General features: G+C 40.6%; 1 protein-coding gene and 1 long non-coding RNA gene across 2 annotated transcripts; one reads left to right on the top strand and one right to left on the bottom strand.

Annotated features, from left to right (window-relative positions):
- Positions 1 to 591: 591 nt before the first annotated feature.
- LOC114141464 (uncharacterized) lies at positions 592 to 8,850 on the top strand. The gene is made up of 6 exons (XM_028012013.1): positions 592 to 781; positions 3,557 to 3,705; positions 3,793 to 3,942; positions 4,029 to 4,053; positions 4,143 to 4,187; positions 7,827 to 8,850. Exons 1-6 carry the CDS (start codon positions 748 to 750, stop codon positions 8,033 to 8,035), a joined length of 612 nt encoding a protein of 203 aa, XP_027867814.1. The 5' UTR covers positions 592 to 747; the 3' UTR covers positions 8,036 to 8,850.
- Positions 5,955 to 7,820, bottom strand: LOC114141465 (uncharacterized). The gene is made up of 2 exons (XR_003594844.1): positions 6,946 to 7,820; positions 5,955 to 6,446 (listed from the first exon to the last, which is right to left on the bottom strand). It is a non-coding gene; the product is annotated as an uncharacterized LOC114141465 (long non-coding RNA).
- Positions 8,851 to 22,344: the final 13,494 nt, after the last annotated feature.

Below are 22,344 nucleotides of genomic sequence, written 5' to 3'. Positions count from 1 at the left end.
ATATTTTGCTTCCTAAGTATTTAATTTGAAAGCTAAATAATTATCTTGTAAACATTTCTTGTGAATTAAATATTAGTTTAATTCACAAATAAATGTATTCCTACACATATGTGGTGAAAATGTGACTTTGATAAATTAACACCCACATTTTTGTCTCTGACAGGCAAAATAAACCAAATGTTTTGCTTCTTTTTTATTGTATAACTTAATGTATGGCACACCCTGTAACTGTATTTATTTTTTTAATGTTATGACTCCAAGATTTTAACCCATGTCGGAGAAAGGTTTGGACATTAGTGATGTGGTTCTGCTGATGGAAGGTCTTCTGGACCAGGAAGAACCAGGTTCTGGATCTGCTCTGAGGATCCAGTCCAGGATTTATTTGGACCAGAAATAAACTGAGAAGCTCCTGCAGATCCACTGGTGACTCTGCAGCCCGTCATGAAATACTCAAAATAATTCAACATAACGCGTAATATAAATGTCATTGTAGACAATAAAAGTGATTCGGAATCTCATGTTTGAAATTCAAACTTGTGAAATACTTGAATGAATGTTTTTCGATGAGGCAGCATCGTCTGACGTGAGACACACGTGATCCGCATAGTGGGACTTTCCTCGGCCCTCCTCCGCCCTCCTCCTGGCTCCTCCCTGAAACGCCTTTATAACGCGCCTTACTGCGAGGTTCCAGTTAAACCCACTCAGGACCGGTACCAGGCTGGTTCGGAGGTGCGGATCCTGCTCAGCATGGACCGGATCTGCAGGCTGCTGGCGCTGACTGGTGAGTCGGAGACACAATGATCGAGTCAAAATCATTCCGGATCAAAATGTCCTGATAGAACCGCATTAATACAGTAAATAATGTTATCTATTTGATTATTGCCTCATTGTGAGAGTTTTATTCGGTTAATGTTTCACCGTTAAAGGTTTCTCGACTCCAGTCTGACGCAGGAAATAAACACGCGATAGGCGTTTTTCCCACGCCTACAACGCGTGTTCTTCTGTTTTGGTCCGAATCGGTTGATGTTTTTATTGCTTTTTTTAGTTGCTTGCTTTTTCTAGTGGCTTTTTCTAGTTGATATTTGTCCGGCGGGTCGTTTCCTTATTAAACAGAGAAAATCTTCACGGTCAGGTGAGTCACTTGGATGTTGGAGGTTCGCGGTGCGAGCAGGGAACCAACGAGCAGAAAATGAGAAGCATAACGATCTTAAGTTTGTATTTATGACATATCTATTACTTTTACATACATATACTATTTCAAGAATAAACATTGCATAACTTTACTGCAGGTTTTAGAGACTCATTTCTCCCCATCGAGAACATTCAGGAATTTATTTCCCCCAAAGAGGCGACAACAAACTCTCTGAATTATATGAAATGATTCAGAAAAGTCTCCGTCTGTCTCTGACTTGCAGCATTTACTCCTGTAGCGACAGTTCGGTTAAACTGCTGGCGGCTGATTGTAGTTGAATTGTTCTGGTTTCGCTGCACAGGAAGAATCAGGAAACAGCAGCAGCAGCGATCAGGTAACCACCAAGTGGTGTGAGTCGTTTTATAAGATCAAATCTGGCAACCACAAGCCAAAAACTTCGTGTAACTGAAATTGTAGCAACACAAACAGGGTTGAGCTCAGTGTTCCTGTCAGACAGAACCACTGGGCAGCAAGAAGGGAGTTTTACACTCAGGCTTTAAATGTGTTCACCTCTCACTCCTTTACTATGATGTAACCGAAAATAGCAGAATCAGATTTTCTAGTCTGAGTTGAGTCACATGTCTCATATTTGCCATTTTGTTACCACATGCTTGAGATGTTGTATTATCTGGTTTAGTTTCAGTTCTGCTAAATTAATTAAAAACTGGCCACTAAACCCAAAAAGCTCAATAATTATGTTAAATAAAAGCAGTGGAGCCTTTTTCTGGTTGGTTTTGCTTTTTTGTGACCTATAATCAGAAAAAAGCAGCTTATTTAGTGAAGGGGAAAAGTTCCCAAATCAACTTGGCTCAATGTAAAACATAATAAACTGATTAATCGTAGCAGACGCACAGGCTGCAGTCCTGGCGGTAGAAGTAACCCTGTTTACACTCAGGTGCCTTCCTCCTTCACCTGCCTTCCTCCTTCACCTGCCTTCCTCCTTCACCTGCCTTCCTTCTCCACCTGCCTTCCTCCTTCACCTGCCTTCCTCCTTCACCTGCCTTCCTCCTTCACCTGCCTTCCTCCTTCACCTGCCTTCCTTCTCCACCTGCCTTCCTCCTTCACCTGCCTTCCTCCTTCACCTGCCTTCCTTCTCCACCTGCCTTCCTCCTTCACCTGCCTTCCTCCTTCACCTGCCTTCCTCCTTCACCTGCCTTCCTCCTTCACCTGCCTTCCTTCTCCACCTGCCTTCCTTCTTCACCTGCCTTCCTCCTTCACCTGCCTTCCTCCTTCACCTGCCTTCCTCCTTCACCTGCCTTCCTCCTTCACCTGCCTTCCTCCTTCACCTGCCTTCCTCCTTCACCTGCCTTCCTTCTCCACCTGCCTTCCTTCTCCACCTGCCTTCCTTCTCCACCTGCCTTCCTTCTCCACCTGCCTTCCTCCTTCACCTGCCTTCCTTCTCCACCTGCCTTCCTCCTTCACCTGCCTTCCTCCTTCACCTGCCTTCCTCCTTCACCTGCCTTCCTCCTTCACCTGCCTTCCTCCTTCACCTGCCTTCCTTCTCCACCTGCCTTCCTTCTTCACCTGCCTTCCTTCTTCACCTGCCTTCCTTCTCCACCTGCCTTCCTTCGGTCTGCAGACTCCACAGCGTAAACTTTTCCCACTGTAGCTCTAGTGAAGGAGCCTTGTGGACACGGAGGCTCTGATGGAGGAGCAGCTTCTGGTGGGCAGGAAGGTAACGGTCACAGGGCACCGGCCTAGTGAAGAAACAGAACCTGTCTGGAAACTCTAAGAGTTCAGCAAGTAATGCCCCGAGTCCAAACAAATCCTAAAACGGATAATAAACGGACTCTGACATCTATCAGTCTGGAATATGTCACAAAGCCCTTTCCACCTGAATTACAGTACGAGTTACTTGCTCTGTAATTCAGTACAAGAGTTGCAAAGTTAATTCAGGATATCTGGAATGTAATTAAAATTACAGATTAAAAACCCGATTTTATGTTAAAACTGCCTGCCATAGACCGGCCCATGGGGAAAATGTCCCGGTTCTCCCGATTAGCCGATCGGACCTGCTGAACCTTCTCCCAAAATGACCCAGAGAATCCATCAACGGCGCCTCCAGGAGGAAGAACCCAGAACAACATCTAAACATGATCTGTTTTCTGTTTAATCCAATTTAAAATGGAGACTGTTGGCTAGCAGGTTGCTATGCTACCTTGTTAGCTAGGAAACTCTTCCTGTGTGCAGCTGATTGTTTCTGCCTTACAGCTGTTTTAAAACTATAACTGCTGCACCACCTAAAACTAATATCAGGCATATCATTATGACCACTTAGCTGATGGTGTGCTAGCTTGTTGACTTGCTCTTTGATATCTAAACATTCTTCACTTTCTGAGCTGATTTTCTTTGGATTTATTTCAGGTCTGGTGGTGCTGCTGCTTCCTGCAGCTGCTGCAGACCTTTCACCTCTAGACTGCAGCGTCAGTCGACTTCCAACCCGTTTCTTCAGGTACCAGCTGTCCCAGTGGACCGCCTCAGATGACTGCGACACACAGTGGACAGACCATGACGTAAGTAAAAACAGAGAGAAGACATTGAGATGAGAAATAGTTTACTGCAGAAAATAAAGTGATTATATAAACTACTTCATCTTCCAGAAGGTTGTGGTTGCCCAGGGTTCTTCCGTCAATGAAAACCTGGTGGAGAACGTGACTGTCGACCACATCGACCTGAAGACCTGCTATCCTCACCTGACGCACATCACCAAGTGTTGGAAAGTGAAACAAACTTCACCAACAGAGACTAAAGTAGGAAGTGTTAAATAGTTTTAGCATCAATCTGTGTAGATTTAAATGCTGCATTGGATTTAAATGTCATTGTTTCCTTCCTTCAGTTTGATCGGTTTGTTGACTGCAGAGGTAAGAGCTGAATGTTTCCACAGAAACATGTTTCTGTCAACATGTCGGCTTTTCTTCAGCTCATCAGCGTATTTCCTGTCGTGTTGCAGTGAACTGCAGCCTCTTGGAGCTCGATGGCGTTCCTCCACCAACCAGTAAGAGCTCTGAGTTATGTACAGTCATACAAAGATGTGGTTGTAGATATTTCCTCATTTTGAGCATATTGCCTTAAATATTCAGATGACCTTTGCTGAAGGTAACATCATTTCAGAAACGTTTTCTTCAGTCAAATTGAGGCCAGATCTCATACAGTATGTGGAAACTCCTACACAGTATTTCATTTGTTGTCACTTTCCACATGCAACACAGATCTGACACATTCTTATTGGTGGATTGTGTTTAATTAATTGTTCTCCATGCATAATATCCACAGTGTGTTTTTCCAAAAAAAGACCTTCATGTCTTCTTTCTTGCCTAAAAAGTTTGATGACAACTTCTTTAAATGTCAGCAACACTTAAACATTAATTAAATTAATCCTAAAGCACTAATCATAAGCATTAGTTCTGCTGATGCTAAAGTAGAAGCTACTTGTGCTTGCATGCACATGCTGAAGGGTTTCTGTATCTTATGTTTTCTCCTACATATTATGTTGTTTTTAAGTTATTTAAGTGCCCAAAGGTCTGTATTATTATTATTGTTGTTTACATTTTTTGTTGCTAATTTTGTTGCTAACTCTAATGCTAATTTTGATGCTAACTCTAATGCTAATTTTGCTAACTTGACTGCAGCAGGACTTTGGTCAGAAAACACACAGAACATCAGTAGATTTTCAGAGCTGATGTTGAAAATTAATTCAACCATCTGGAAAAACAAAGTGAGCAGAAACAGTAAATGAAGAATTAGCAGAAAGTTGCTCTGCTCCTTAGATATTGCCTTGATTAAAACCCAAACTAAAACAAGTGTAAAAGTACATTATTCACACTCGGCTCTGATGCTCAAACAAGACGGATTAGCTAAGAAAATGTATTTATTGTTCATCACAGACACAAAAGTCTATAAATCATAAACCAGTTAAGTTATACAATAGAATAAAATGAAAAACTACAAACTTGAGAAAACTAAACAGTTTTCTGTTTTTTCAAAACCTCCAGTCAGAAAAGCGAAGCTGCAGGAGAAACTGTTCCACTGATTAGATGATGTGAAACTTTCATATTACTATTGCAGTGGAAAGAATAGTAATATTGTGCTTGTGCTCCAGATGACTGACCTTTGAACTCTTTGCAAATGAATGTCAGTAAACAGATTTCTGCCCAAGTACTGAAGAAAACTGGCATCATTTTCCATAAAGACTGAAGGTATTTTCAGGTCAAAACTGCTCTGCATGCAGATATTTGAAGGAAACAGGAAGTAGAACTCCTGCATTGATTACCCAGAGAGGCAACACGACTTTCAGGGGAATTTCAAGACAAAAACACCCAAAGAAAAAGAACAATAGTCACTGAATGCTAAATGAAACCATGTTTACATGTCACATTAAACCTGCACAGTTTGCACTTCAGGAAGTGATTCTTTGGGGCACTTCTATTGAGACACCACGGAGATATTGTGCATAATTCACTCTGTAGTTAAAGCAGAATTGAATTTCACAATGAATGAGTGAATTAGTGAATGCAACATCCACAAGGTCAGCCTGAAAACCTCAGACGTTATCAGATTCTGTGGTTTATCTGAATCAGTGGTGTTCAAACTTCATCTCAGGTTTTATCTTCTGTTTTACTGATTTAGTTCAAACCACATTACCTGCAGACAGATGGCTCAGTCTGAGCCTTGAGCAGGAAACTCCTGACTCTTCTTCTGCGGTCCAGTTTGGTGCCGTCCAAGTCTCATCAGTTCAGGTCTTTTGTTTTAACTACTATCTTTAGCACCAGGATGTTAGTTTTAAATTATCCAAGGTAAACTTTAGCATTTCTGTAGCTTAAGGAAACCCTGTATTGTGAGGATTTGGGTTTTTTGTGTGTTCTGGTTAATTTAGCCTCTTCTACAGTTGCTGTCCCTCGTTTGCTCATTTTCTCCTGAGTATTTAGTCTCACTTGTTTTCTGTTCCCTTGTGATGGAGACCAGGGTTCCATCCCTAATAAATGATGATTGATATTATATTATGTTGTTGAATTTATTTACAGACTAAATGCTTTTTGTTTCAATTCTTTATTTTCATTCACATTGTGACATTTAAACATTCATTCAGGCAGAGGGACTGGCCATCCTTCCTGTAATGGAAGGAAATGTTAGTTAGTTTCTGATTTAGATGGTTTAATTTGAGTTTGCTAATTGTTTTGAGTTTTACCTTCCTCAGCTGCAGGTGATGTTAAAAAGCTCCTGGCGATTATCATTTTCAATTAAGAGGGGCAATACTCTGAGGAGTTAAATTAAATAAGTTAACTTTAATCTTTGACTGACCTTAGATTAGTTCAGTTCTAATGATTTGCATGCATGTAAATATTTATTGGTACCATTTGTTGTTTTGTGTTAGGTTTGTGTAAATGTTTATTTCTTTTGTTTCGTCTCCCTTTACCTGGTATCAGTGTTGGAATTGCCCAAAGTATAAAAACCAGCTTCTTTGTCTCTCTGTGATACTGGGAGTCGGTTCAGATGTGACCTGCAGCTTCAAATAAATCCGTTTGCTTTCTGTCGCCTCCCGTCCTGAACCAGAACCTTCAGCCCTGCTGGCTCATCCTGGTGTGTCTGGATCCGTCTAACTGGTTTTGGACATAAACACTTTTTCCATCCTCATCCCAGTAGACCACTGTGTGGTTCCCCTCACCTTATACTCAAACCATGACATGTGATTTGTACGCATGTTTTATTAAATTAAAGCTGCAGTTTGTAAAAAAATAAAATATTAAAACTCTCACCAGTTATGAAGCAGATGATCTGTGAACAGATCGATCTTCTCCTTCGTCTCCCTGAGCTGCTATTGCAGTCTGAAGAAAAACGGCAAAAGCAACCAGAGCCAGGAGGCGGTTCTTAGTGCTGTCAATCATCCTCATGTAGTAGTTGTTCAATCTGTTAATGCAAAAGAAAACCACAGTTTTCTGTGGTTACAGAAAAACCGATATCTGCCATCACTGGTGGCTATGCTAACTAGCCTTAGCATTCAGAAGTCTCTGCTAGCTGACAGCGCTAAGCCCCGCCCCCTGGCCCTGATTGGTTGTTTCTAGTTAGCACTGGAAGAAGGCAAAGGAATTTTTTTACATTTATTTTCTCAGAACATGCTGTAACAACGACAAATCTGTAAAAATATATGTATTTTTTTAATAAGAGTTGATGTGTACAGACCTGTACTGGCCCCTGTTTTAGTATTTGCAACATTAGCCCCGCCTCTTTTTGGATAAACCCCCAAATGTCTCCACTAAGATGTTTGATTTTGTCTTATTAGAGCAACTTTTAGTTTTTTGGTGTGAAAATTTCACCTCTTAACTAAATAATGACATAATGTTACCTATAGTGGAATAACGTGTCATAATCTGGAATATTGAATGTTTGTGAGGAGATTTTTATATCTCAACAAACTGTTGAATTCTTTGTCTTGTTTTTGTTCTTCCAGCAGAAAGATTTTTATCAATACCTGCTGGACTAATTGAAACTGTGAAGCAAACAACCCCAAAAATAACATCTAACTGGTTCAGCAGAGCAAACGGAGATCAAGAAACCCCCATCTTTAAATTCACATAAATCAGTTTTTTGTGTTTTCTTTTGTTCTTGTCTCTCTGCAGTAACTCTTCTTTTGTTTCAGAGTTTTGCTTCTCTGAATCCGTGTGCATCGACAGTTTCACAGCACGTCTCATCCTCGCTGTTCCAGTTGCTGTGATTCTCTTGGGTTTGATCATCTGGTTTTCCGTCTACAAATTCAAACTGGGAAAATGTACAACTGCATCATACAGTCCTCCAATTCAAATGCAAACCAAAGGTCATGTGATCGATGGAGTGCCTGTTTCTGTCTGAAGTCATTTGGCAGCTTCTTCATGTTTTTGAGCTGAACGTTCAGCTAAACATCCAGTTATTTTACAAAGATCTTCTTTAAGTTCTTTCAAGCCTTTATGAACCACCATAATAGATTTATCAGCATTAAATTTACGGTTTGTGTTGGTGTGCTGCTGAAATGTATTGGGAGAAGAGATGCTTCCAGTCCTGGAACCAGAAACGTTTCTGTCTGAATAAATCCGTTTGCTTTGTGTCGCCTCCCGTCCTGAACCAGAACCTCCAGCCCTGCTGGCTCATCCCGCTGTCTGAACGGCCGCGTCGCATTTTATCCAACATGTCATAAAATTTCTTCAAAATATAATTTCTAGAAGTTTTACTTTGTTTCCTTCGTCTTATGATTTCATGACAGTTGGAAGATTCTTGGAAGGATGCAACCTCTGGATTAATAAAAAGAAAATGAGCTTTGGAACAACATGAGCTCACCGTATTTACGGTTTTTACGGTTTTTACTGTTTTTATTGTTTTTACCGTTTTTATCGTTTTTATTGTTTTTACCGTTTTATCGTTTTTATTGTTTTTACTGTATTTACCGTTTTTACAGTTTTTGCCATTTTTACTGTTTTTTTCTTTATTTTCTGTCTATCTGAGGTTAATTAGGTCAATGTGATGCACAAAGTTGCTACTTTCTGCTGAATCCATTGATATAATTTCTGTTGGTGCTTTGATACCATTAATAAATCATGTAAAGGTGTGAATATTGATCTAATTATTTTTATTTGTCTGTAAAACTGGTGCTGGTCTGTAGATTCAGCTGCAATAAAATACTTTTTACAAGACAAGTTTTGCTGCAGATCTTTTTTTTCTAACCTCAGAGATGAAGTTGTGGCCGAATAATGAAGTTACTTTTGGCTCATAAAGCAGCGATAAACACTGGATTATGATGCCAACAATGATTAAAAACCATCTACTTTTATCCATCTGTGAAGGAAACAAGAAGGTCTCAGTTTTTATATTTCATTTGTTTCTTTTTTCTTTTGCTAAATTAACGTTAATAACTGGTTAAAAGTCTTAACATTAGATTTAATTTCACTATTTTACTCCCAGTTGTGTGTTTTATGATTTAAATCCTGTTTTAGCTGCTGACTGACAATCCAAACTCGCTCATTAAATCTTTTATCATTCAAATGTTCCAGGTTGTTGTTTTTTAAAACATACTAGATATGAATCTGCTCTAAAATGCAACAATTTGTTTGCAAAACTATGACAATAGATAACAAAGCAAAGTCTTAGTCAGCTGGAATCTTTCAGGAAATGCAAAACTGAAAGTAACACCTTGGTGGACATAAATCTTTGCTAACATCTCAGTTCTCGCCCCTGAAGCTGACTCATAATTCAGAGGAAATGTGTTTGTCTTTTAAATAGATTGTGGTTGAAGCACCAAGCAGTGGGTGTAACTCCAAAGAGACAACTCTGGCACCTTAAGACGGGCTTTTTATTAAACGCTGTGAAAACTATAGAAATAAAACACAAAATAAAATAAAATACATTTACAGACAGACAGGTGACACCTGCTTTGACAAACGTTACCTCATGGCCGCTGCCACTTCGGACGTTTTTAAAGATTAATTTGTCGTTGTTCACTCTAAACCAAAATATTAAGTAATTAAAACACCATAAAACACCATAAATTCACAAAACATTATAAACATAACTACAAAATACCTGGACAACAGGACATGAGGCTCTGTTCCAGGTTCAGTTTCTATGTTTATTTACGTCTCGCTGCATCACATGAACACAAATCTCACCATAACTTTCAACAAAAAATAATTTGACACAAAATAAAATACAATCATTTAACACAAATCTTAAAACGTGAACCAAACAACTTAAAATACATTATCCTAACTTTTAGAAATAAACACACATTTTTTCATGACATAAATCATTTTAGTGACACAGTGGAGAAAAACAAAAACTGCTCACACCTCTATGTTTGGGATGCTGCCATCAGGCAGGAGGATCCCAGCTGCACAGAAAAGGCAGAAGATGATCAAATGTTAATGAGTCATAAAGTCAATTACAAAATTACAATGCTTCTGCTATAACTCCTCGTTTGTTGTGGTGCTGCAGCAAACCAGCAGGACACACAGAGGTTTCTGAACTGCTGAGTCATGCAAAAGGCAAGAGGAAAAGAAGAAACAAAAGGAACTAAAACCAAGAAAAAAGAGAAATCAGCAGCCAGATGGAGGCTGAGCAGGGCGACCTCTCAGAGACTAACAGTACAATACACTGTAAACAACATAATAAACAACAGAGTCACATTTCTCTGACTTTCATTATCCACTGACCACAACTGGCAGCAGGATAGAAAACGTCTATGATCTCATTTTCATGTTTTGTGTTTTCAAAGTTGAAGAAGAGGAATGAGTGTAAAGTCAGGAGGAAACAGGTTTTAAGGGTAACCGTAACCCACAAGGCTGCAGTCAAACATTTGTTCATATCAGGGAAAAGCTGCAGATCGAATCACAGAACATCAAACTGCATCCATCATAATGAACTCTGCAGCTGGTTTCCACTGTGAGCTGAGAAACACGTCCAGACATGTTCAGCCAAAACCATTCAAAGATGCTTTGTTCTCAAAACCACATTTACTGAAGTAAATTAGCTGGTTTGATATAAATGTACAGATTCCAGTAGATCTTATTTATGTTTGTTTCTATTATTCCTTTTGAGCAGCAGAGCTGAGGAAACTTTGATCACCTTCTGATTTTTTCCCAGGTGTGAGCAGGATTTCTGTCAGCTGTAACTCCTGCAAGAATGAGCAGAGAAAAGCAACCAGAAAGTCGATAAGCTGCTGCTATCAGGGACAGCAGACTGCAAGAAGCTTCAGCTGTGACTGATGTGTTCATGGAAAGTTCCTTAGTTATCCCAGCGTGGGAAAGCAAAGTATATTTCTGTTCTACTCTACAGGACAGGCCGGGTAAAACAAATCTAAGACTGAGGAGGTAATAATCAGTAATAATCAGTAATAATCAGAGTCAGGGTGAATGAAGGAAACTTCAGAGTTTGATCTAATAAATGAAAATAAATCCCCCAAGCACTTGTGAACAGACACTCGATCGTGAAGAAATCCCAACACCGGTCACTCGTACAGCACACAGGTCCAGTTCCTTTGGGTTCAGCGTGGGACAAAATGGTTATGATTTCTGAACGTTTGATGAAAAGTGGGCTGGTTACGTTGAAACATCTGCTTGAGCTTGTTGGATCTGAAATGGATGATGTTGTTCCTTTGGCTTCACTCTCTAAGAACTGTAAGTATTATGTTGGCAGCTTTTAAGCGAATGTTATCTGAAGACGACAAAAGACTCATAAAGGGATGATGGACGTCTAACACCTGATGAAGCAGATCCCTTCCTTAAGCTCTTTTAAGCCACAAATGAAAGACCTTGAATGTTCTGGACCTTTTTTAGGGAAAGGAAAAAAATGAATGGACAATTTTGGATTCTGTGAATGGAAAGTTAATAAATATGAAATGTGTTAAGGCTTTGAACAAAGTCAAATTAAAAGATAAAAAAGATACTCCTTGGAGAGATTATTTTAAAGTTGGTTCTGATGTGAAACCTGTGTGGGGATTATTATATAAACCAGCATTAACTAAAAATGTTGGTGATTTACAATGGAGAATTTTACATGGTATTATTGCGGTTAATGCTTTTGTTTCTATTATTAATCCTGTTGTTTCCGATAAATGTCCTTCTTATTTATTAAGAGAAACTATCTTTCATTGTTTTGTACAATGTCTTATATTAATGGATTTATTTACAATAAGAGATATTTGGAAATCATTTGGAGAAGGTTTTATAGAACAGTCTTTTATTTTTGGTTCTTTATATGGCAAAGGAAAAAAGAAAATTGGACGGTTGTTAAATTTTTTTTGCGGTCAAGCGAAGCTTGCAATATATTTGAGTAGAAAATTTAAAATTAGTAATGAACAGAATACTGATTGTGTAAAACTGTATGGTTAGAGCAAGAGTGATGTTAGAATATAAATATTATTTAAAAGTGGATGAACTAAATATTTTTCAGAAGATTTGGGATTATGAAGGTGTTTTATTTACTTTAAATAATTCAGAACTTTCATTTATGAATGTGTTAATTTGACTTGGTGTTGGATGTTCCTATGTATCACCACTGAGTGAATAAATGAGTTTTTAAAATAAAAAATAAATCTCTCTCTCTCTCTCTCTCACACACACACACACACACACACACCCACACACACACACACACACGTCCGTGTTCATTCCAGGAAGTCTCTCTTAGACACACACACATTCTGAGTGACGCACATTCAGACTCAGAATGTGTGTTTTAGACACATTTCTGTGTTTTAGAAATTCTTGAACGATCTGAATCTGAATCTTTTCTTTAACGGACATTAAGAGAAATCAAGATGAATTTTCCAACCTTGCTCTCTGATTCTCTGGGTCTGGCTGCCGGTTCCGGTTCTGGTTCTGGTTCTGGACCTTTTCTGGCGAACCGAGGTTCCAACCAGAAACTAAACAGACCAAACGAGGTGAGTTAAACAGCGCTTTTTATTTAGTTCAACTCCGATGTTATAGTTTCCTTCACACGGAGCTTCCTGCTTTCTGATGTAACAGCTGCCTGGTTTTCTACGAGCCTCTGCAGGCCGAAATCAGGAAAGTTACATTAAAATAATATATTTTATTACTATCTCTGTTTTAGGGGGTTTCTGAAATACTTTTAGGACTTTCTGTTGATGGTTTTTATTTTTGCATTTTATGACCAACCTTTTTATTTTTTTTTAATTTTTTGATTAATAAAAACTCCGAACTTTATCGAAAGCGAATATTAATTAAAAAAAATGCAGTTTTCCTCTTTTGCACAAGAGTTCGAGTTCCAAGCAACTTGCGCTGTGAGGAAAGATCAAGAGAGAGAGAGAGAGATACACACAGAGAGATACACACAGAGACGCACACACACAGAGAGAGAGAGAGAGAGATACACACAGAGAGATACACACAGAGACGCACACACACACACAGAGAGAGAGAGAGAGATACACACAGAGACGCACACACACACAGAGAGAGAGAGAGAGATACACACAGAGAGATACACACAGAGACACACACACACAGAGAGAGAGAGAGAGATACACACAGAGAGATACACACAGAGACGCACACACACACACAGAGAGAGAGAGAGAGATACACACAGAGACACACACACACAGAGAGAGAGAGAGAGATACACACAGAGACGCACACACACAGAGAGAGAGAGAGAGAGATACACACACAGAGAGAGAGAGAGAGAGAGAGAGAGAGATACACACAGAGAGATACACACAGAGACGCACACACACACACAGAGAGAGAGAGAGAGATACACACAGAGACGCACACACACAGAGAGAGAGAGAGAGATACACACACAGAGAGAGAGAGAGAGAGAGAGATACACACAGAGAGATACACACAGAGACACACACACACAGAGAGAGAGAGAGAGAGATACACACAGAGACGCACACACACACACAGAGAGAGAGAGAGAGATACACACAGAGACGCACACACACACAGAGAGAGAGAGAGAGATACACACAGAGACGCACACACACAGAGAGAGAGAGAGAGAGATACACACACAGAGAGAGAGAGAGAGAGATACACACAGAGAGATACACACAGAGACGCACACACACACAGAGAGATACACACACAGAGATACACACACAGAGATACACACAGAGAGAGTGTGTGTGTGTTAATCTATAAATAGAAGCCCTGACGCGTCTGCAACAGGAGGAAAGTGCAAAAGTTGCTCAAGTTGTTGCACAAGTGGACTAATTAGGGAACTTCTGAATGCAACTGGTTGTTTTATGTCTTTATAGTCAAAAGAGTGAATATTAATTTTGAAAAAATACAATTTAGAGATTTTTATCTAAAGAAATTTAGTATTTTCTTTCCATTTCGGAATGTATGTGTAACCGGGTGGTCTATAACGGTGTTTATATAAAGTGGCTGTAAATTCCCACCCGTTTCTGGCCCTTGAATGCATCATGCCCCGTTTCCCCACCTTTATTTCCGTTAGCAGCACGACAGGCTCATTAGTGCGTATATAGGCACCAGGTGTGTTGTGCGGTTTCCGTGCCAACATTTGGATCCTGCACATTTGTGCTGATGGTCGCATTTCATTGGTTCTTTGCTGCAGCATCTGAAATACGCTGCTGTGTGGCTGATAAAGATTGATGATGTTGCATATTATGCTCTCACCTGGGGGCATTTTTTGATGCTTTGGGTTAAATTAATAGGTTGAGCTAAAGAGCTGGAGTTGTAGCACAGGCTCCACAGTACAGAGCCCCCTAGCGGACATGGGGGATTTTTTCTTTTGCGTTCCCTCACAATACTGTACTGGTCAGTTATGCAGCATAATTAAATCCTGTAAGCCTTTCTTACTTTCTGCTTTAATATAAGGTTATGTGAGGTTTTTCCGTGAATGTTAGTATCTTTTTGTGAAATATCTGAAGTTTTATATCTTTCTTTAGGATAGAAAGGCGCCACAAACCTACGATATAAACAGAAACCTTCCGTAAGTAGGAAAGAAATAAAAATACATTATAATTTGGACTATCTCTGAGTTATTATCGCGGGTAATAAATCATCTGACAGTTTTGATTGTGTCTCTGTTGTGTTCGTAGTCTGAATGGTTTAAAGAGCTGCTTTCAGTGCCGCTCCATCTTCGCCTTAACAGACATAAACAAGCAGTAATAAATCGATTTTCAATCAGTGTTTTGCACCAAGCAGTTTTTATTATTAACAAATTTTTATTATTAAAAACACGACAAACTAATGATGGTAAAGGGCCGCACTGGGTTAACTCGGGGAATCTCATCTGTCCGTTTATCAATCAACTCCAAACCTTTTCTTTGTTCTGTCACAATTATCGATTTATTTCATTTTGATGATCAGGCTCCAAACTTTGCAAGGACTGACCGCCCCGCTCATCTGCTTCCTCATACACACAAAGCCAGCAGGTCAGTATCCTTCCCATTCATACCTGGTGACGTCACTCCCACGTCGACACACCTAAGTGAAAGCCTCCTGCTCCTGTCATCAATAATTACTGATTTCATTCATATGGCTCTTACAGAGACTCAGTGAAAACTTGTGTATTATTTGTTGCAGCCTTTCGTTCCAAAAAAAGCAGGCTGCGACATTTAAGTCAAAAAATCATTCTACAAAAACCTCCCGTCCACCCCAGACATCCACCAAACAATCCACCCAGCACCCGGTGTTTTCTTAATTGCTCAAATTGGTGGGCGGCTCTAACAATTAACAATGTAATCTAAATAATTCCAAATATAAAAATTTATTACAAATTTTGAACCCAAATTAACTTAAATATATTCCCAAAAAACAAATCAAAATTGGTAGATATTATAAACTACAAAACTTTTACATAAATGGCCACGACATTATTATTAACTGTTTGGTGCAAAAAACTGATTGAAAATCGATTTATTTTCCTGCATGTTTATGTCTGTTAAGGCTGAGATGGAACTGAAAGCAGCTCTTTAAACCAGTCAGACTAGAACAACAGAGACACAATCAAAACTGTCAGATGATTTATTACCCGCGATAATAATTTATTTCTTTCCTACTTACGGAAGGTTTCTGTTTATATCGTAGGTTTGTGGCGCCTTTCTATCCTAAAGAAAGATATAAAACTTCAGATATTTCACAAAAAGATACTAACATTCACGGAAAAACCTCACATAACCTTATATTAAAGCAGAAAGTAAGAAAGGCTTACAGGATTTAATTATGCTGCATAACTGACCAGTACAGTATTGCGAGGGAACGCAAAAGGAAAATTTCCCCATGTCCCCTAGAGGGATCCGTACCACAGAACCAAACTGTTAGTTCGTATTTTGTTGTTTTGTTTTATGAATTAGCTGATTGGGTGCAGCGTCATACTGGGCTGACGCAACGTGAGACTTGTTTTTTTGTGTTTTGTCTAACATTATTTTGTGTCTTTAATTTGTGTGGTTACTAATTTGGTTTGCAGTTTTTGTTTAAGTCTCAAATTGCTTCTAGTGTCCTGAGTTGCTGAGCTCTATTGGGTTTTAAACTAGAATAATAAAGTCTATTTTTATTATTGTAAAAGAATGTATACATAAAATATATTTTGTATGCTATTTCTGTTTCATCATTTTAAGCCAGACCTACCTGTTAATTGGGAACCCTGGGCTATTGATGAGATTTAAGAAGTTTACAGTTGGCTTTAAGGCCACATCCTCTGTACATCCGGGGTCTTCCCGTGTTACCTCTGCTCTACCTGTTTGTCAGATAAAATGCTTCATTCGTTGCTGCGGTTTCCTCCAGCTGAATCTATGTGGGCTGGGTGTTTCTGAGGCTCCGGTGAGTGAAACTGACACACCCACGTCCAAAAATTCAGCAAGTGGTTTATGCAGCTTTGGTTTCTGAAATATTAAAATTATTTTTTAGGTCATCCAGAGTTCACCATCCGCCCATGTTGCTCCAAAACAATCCAAACTGGGCTACGCAGTTAGTGCTCCGTTTGTGCCGTTAAAATTTTTGTTAGTGCAGCTTTCGTTTCGAGATATTAAAAATTATCATTTTGGCCGATTACGTCACCATGTAACCATGTTACAAAATAATTTTCAATAATGCATTGTTACTAGTCTTGCGAATTGGCAATTTAAGTACTTGTTAAATTTTTATTTCACTTTGGAATAAATTATCTATGTTTCAACAGGTTTAAAAATTCTGGACTTCAAATATAAGTTGTGAATTTAAATAAATTGATATATAAGCTATCCATGCATAGATCCTCTCTGCTTTATGGGGATGGATTGCATCGAGTCAACATTTTATATGAAACCTGAGCATTAATTTACTTACCTTGTTCAAAAATCAAAATCAGAGGGTTGGAAAAATTCCAAAGATGACTCTTTCAAAACGATTTCTTTCAGACTGAATAATTTGAAGGAGAGGCTGAAATTACACCTGCTCTGCCGCAAGAACACTCGCTGCAGTGTGGGCGGAGCCAATCACAGTTCACGCTGTGAGAACTTTGTCAAAGTTGGCAAAACATTTTACGTGCTTTTAAAAGTCCACGCACATACATTTAATGTCAGAAATTGGATGAAATGAAACTCGTTGCATTTAAAATATATTTACTAAATATTAAGTACATTACTTGGATGAACTTTGCTGAACCAATGACGCTGCCGTGCACTTCCGGTTTTACTCTGCAAAAACTTTATTTGCTCAACTAGCATGTTAGCTATGGATTTTTTTGTTGTTGTCGTTTTTTACCCTTTTGCTGCATAATCAGCAGAAAGTAAGTCAACAATGTGAATGTAATTGTTGAAACCACCTCTGAAACCAAAGCACAGTTGAACAGTCATACAAATACACACATTACGTCACGATCACAGCCGCAGGTCCTGTATTGACAGGATTCAATTATTGTGGAGAAAGTTTTATTGGTGAGAAAACATTACTATCTAATAACATTTCTTGAAATGAGACAAATTTCTTCTTGTTCTAAATCTTTATTGAAGTTGAAAACAAAAGAAGGTACACATTGTACACCAGCTGAAAATCTGCAGAATTTAACTTACACAATAACATACGAAATTAATAACTGCTTGCTGTGTGGTTATGTCCAGAGCAGGACACAGTCATCAGTTTAGGGGAAGTCAGTTGGCGTATGAAAGAAAATTATGTAATATTTCATAATGAGCAGTAGCCCAGTTTGGTTTGTTTTGGAGCAACATGGGGGGATGGTGAACTCTGGATGACCTAACAAATAATTTTAATATTTCAGAAACCAAAGCTGCATAAACGAACATTTTAACGGCACAAACGGAGCACAAACGGAGCACAAACCACTCAGAGTCTTTGCTGAATGTTGTGACGTGTCGCTTCACTCAGTCCGTCCAGAGTTTAGAGCGATGCGCGCTCCCGCCACAGGGGGCGCAGCCTTCATTGCTCAGATTGCTTCAGACGTGCGCCTCCTTTAAGGTACGTTTACGATTATTATTTGTCTTTTTTACATAATAAAAAACTTGTCTTGAGAAATGACGCTTAATTTATTTCAAGCATTTCTCGCAAGTTTTCACAAAGTCCGACGCGATGCTTCAGGTCCGAGCTGGTTTTAACGGTTTTCTGTCTAGGCCTTTAGATCGGGCCTAATTAAAACATTAAACCGGATCCGAACCCGAAGTCAATCCGACATAATATTTCAAACTGTTACCAAGATTCAAGATACAAGATTACAAGATGCGCGTTTTAACAAAGGTAGATCTGCTCATCCAGACCGATGTTTCCCCGGTGCAGGCCGGACATGAACTGGGTCCAAACCCGCCTGAAACCGGGAAAACCCCGAAATGAATCCTCTAAGCTCAGAGGACTTCACTTTGTAATGCTGAGGATATCTTGGTTTTAATCTCGTAAATTTAAGTCCAAATGTTCGGTTTTTCTCTCAAAGTTCTGACTTTTCGACATCAGATGATGTCGGCAGGTTCTTCCAGCTCTTCCGGGGGAATCCCGAGGCGTTTCCAGGCCAGCTGAGAGACATAGTCCCTCCAGCGTGTCCTGGGTCTTCCCCGGGGCCTCCTCCCGGTGGGACGTGCCCGGAACACCTCACCAGGGCGGCGTCCAGGAGGCATCCTGACCAGATGCCCGAGCCACCTCAACTGGATAAAATTAATTTAATAAATCATGTTTGGTTCATATTCAGCTCTGGGTTTTCCTTTAAAGCTGCATTTTTATTTTTCAGTGAAGGAAACTGATCAAATCATGAATGTTCTTCACCCTGCAAGTTGAAATTAAATCTTTGTTTCAAACAACTAAAATGTCAAGGGAAAAATTAAATAATTAAGAAAACCAAAAACAGTTATAGTAATAATTAAACATAAAAGTGTTAGCTTTCTGTTAATCTGTAACCAGATCCAGGTGGTTTAAACACTGAGTGAAGCATTAAAGACCGGAAGTTTTATAGTCAATTTGACCCAAAATATTTTCACTCCATCAGTTCAAATTTCGTTAATGCTCCCAATACTCAGGTGAAATAATTTCTTATTTAATGGAAACTCAGCAACTGTTAAATTGTGTATTTTCCAACATTAGATTGTAGACAAAGATTTTGTCATGATATGGGTGGTGAGGCAGAGGCAGCAGACCCAGGGTAAGATGAAAAAGATGGTTTAATAACGAAAGTAGTCCAAAAATCCAAAAAATATACAAAGTCCAAAAAACCAGGTAGGAGCGCAAGGCAAATCCTCACAACTGGTGACACAGGCAGACTAGACAAACACGACGAGGACCCGACGAGGAACAAAGAACACAGGTGGGGTTAAACACACAGAGGGTAATCAAGGAGACAAGAAACACCTGGGAACAATCAAGGGGAGAAAATACAATACGGAGACTAAGAGACACAAAAACTCAAAATAAACACAGATAAGGAGCAGATCCTGACAGATTTGAGATACATTTGTAATTGAAGCAGCTGCTGCTGTAATCAAAGCGACTGGTGTACGGAGCCTCCTGCCGGAAGAAAAATGGCGAGTGACTGAGGATAACTGCGCGCAACAGAAACACTGTAAATTCTAGACACTAACAGGTACCATAGAATTGCACGAAAATCCGTGAGAGACTCCGGAGTCCCAGAGCGAAATTCAGTGAAAGAGGTGAACGGAGCCTCGTGCCAGAAGCCCATTAAAATGCTGTTTACATCGTTTTAAACTATGTGATTGTGAGTGGGAATAAAAATAGCAACAGGTATTTTGATCCACAGTAGGACTGTAACAGGTAAACCTTCTATGGGAGCAAAAGCAAGAACCCCCCACTTGATGACTTAGTGTTTTATATTATATATTCCTTATTTAACCAGGTAACCCCGTTGAGGTCCGAGAGACACACAGAGACACGGCCGCGACTGGGTCCAGAAACGACTACGACCAAAGATTCAGCTTGTAGAAACTTTCTGTGTCGCATGAAAGCTGAATATATCTCTGCATCGGGCACAACTCGCTGCAAACTGCTCTCTTGTAGCAACCTGTTCGCAAATCAAATCGGTAAAAGAGAAATATTAAAGGGAACATATCAGCAACGTTCACTACGACCAGAGAGGCACATGAAAATCTGTCACACAGAGACACGGCCACTGCTGCAAACTGAAATATTAACGTCAGCTCATCGGCAACTGTTGAAGCATGGACACCATGGACGGAGACGCAGCAACAAGCCCAATCTGCAGGTTCAACATCCGTGGGTTCCCGGCACATTTGAACTGGCACGAGACCCACGGACCGGTGCTGCACATTCCAGGACTGTGTGGCTTAGAGATCCACCTGATCTGCCTCTACAAGGCGTGGAAATGCCTCGGCAGCTGGATTCGCCAGAAAAGACAGAAGCGGCAGCGGCCTGTGGACCACAAGACGGTTTGGGTCTGAAATCCGCCGCCAGAGTTCATGTGGAGCAGGCTGTAAAATTCCTCCAGATGACATGTATTGTGAATGGCGCTACATCAAGAAACTGAATAGAACATAAACTTTCAGACTCCCCGCTATCTCTCTGATTTCCACAGTTTATTTGCTTTCCGGCTCTTGCTGCTTCTCCCCCTTAGCATGTACCGTGTCTCCGTCCTAGAGCAGTGCGTTCAAGTCCTCAGAGCGCGTCAGTAGCCGGTCTCTCTAGAGCCGGGTGTGTCGCCCCTCCGTTCTCTTCCCCCTCTGAAGAGGTGTGGGAGAGCTGCAGAGCTTGGAGTTGTGCAAAACCGTCCCGCCGTGGTTCGTCAGGGAGCGGAGACAGGGGAGCTGCTCGGCCTGAGATGAAAACGAAGGAAAAAGTCGGCGGCAAGTCACGAAGAAGGAGCGCGGCACCTGTCAGCAGCTCCATGTTATCATATAAGAGGAACAGAGTTCCTCACCGTGACGTCGCCGCGGCCGTAGTAGAAAGGCTCCTGCATCCGCGCCTGGATCGACAGGTTCATGGTTCGAACCAGAGACGGGAGCTGAGAAACAAACAGAGACACGGCCGCGGCTGGAAACACGGTCCGAGAAACGACTGCAAATATTCAGCTTGGAGGCGCTTTCTGTGTCGCATGAAAGCTGAATATATCTCAGCATCACGGGCAAACACACCAGTACCAGAGACACACAGAGACACGGCCGCGGCTGGAAACACGGTCCGAGAAACGACTACGACTAAAGATTCAGCTTGTAGAAACTTTCTGTGTCGCATGAAAGCTGAATATATCTCTGCATCGGGCACAACTCGCTGCAAACTGCTCTCTTGTAGCAACCTGTTCGCAAATCAAATCGGTAAAAGAGAAATATTAAAGGGAACATATCAGCAACGTTCACTACGACCAGAGAGGCACATGAAAATCTGTCACACAGAGACACGGCCACGACTGGGAAAAAGTCGGCAGCGGTCCGAGAAACACGGTCGAGAGACAAACAGAGACACGGCCGCGACTGGGAACACGGTCCGAGAAACGACTGCAAATATTCAGCTTGGAGGCGCTTTCTGTGTCGCATGAAAGCTGAATATATCTCAGCATCACGGGCAAACACACCAGTACCAGAGACACACAGAGACACGGCCGCGACTGGAAACACGGTCCGAGAAACGACTACGACCAAAGATTCAGCTTGTAGAAACTTTCTGTGTCGCATGAAAGCTGAATATATCTCTGCATCGGGCACAACTCGCTGCAAACTGCTCTCTTGTAGCAACCTGTTCGCAAATCAAACCGGTAAAAGAGAAATATTAAAGGGAACATATCAGCAACGTTCACTACGACCAGAGAGGCACATGAAAATCTGTCACACAGAGACACGGCCACTGCTGCAAACTGAAATATTAACGTCAGCTCATCGGCAACTGTTGAAGCATGGACACCATGGACGGAGACGCAGCAACAAGCCCAATCTGCAGGTTCAACATCCGTGGGTTCCCGGCACATTTGAACTGGCACGAGACCCACGGACCGGTGCTGCACATTCCAGGACTGTGTGGCTTAGAGATCCACCTGATCTGCCTCTACAAGGCGTGGAAATGCCTCGGCAGCTGGATTCGCCAGAAAAGACAGAAGCGGCAGCGGCCTGTGGACCACAAGACGGTTTGGGTCTGAAATCCGCCGCCAGAGTTCATGTGGAGCAGGCTGTAAAATTCCTCCAGATGACATGTATTGTGAATGGCGCTACATCAATAAACTGAATAGAACATAAACTTTCAGACTCCCCGCTATCTCTC

The sequence above is a fragment of the Xiphophorus couchianus genome, unplaced genomic scaffold, assembly GCF_001444195.1.
Source record: "Xiphophorus couchianus unplaced genomic scaffold, X_couchianus-1.0 Scaffold1000102, whole genome shotgun sequence".
NCBI classification, from domain to species: domain Eukaryota; kingdom Metazoa; phylum Chordata; class Actinopteri; order Cyprinodontiformes; family Poeciliidae; genus Xiphophorus; species Xiphophorus couchianus.
This window is presented reverse-complemented; position numbering and strand designations above follow the sequence as displayed.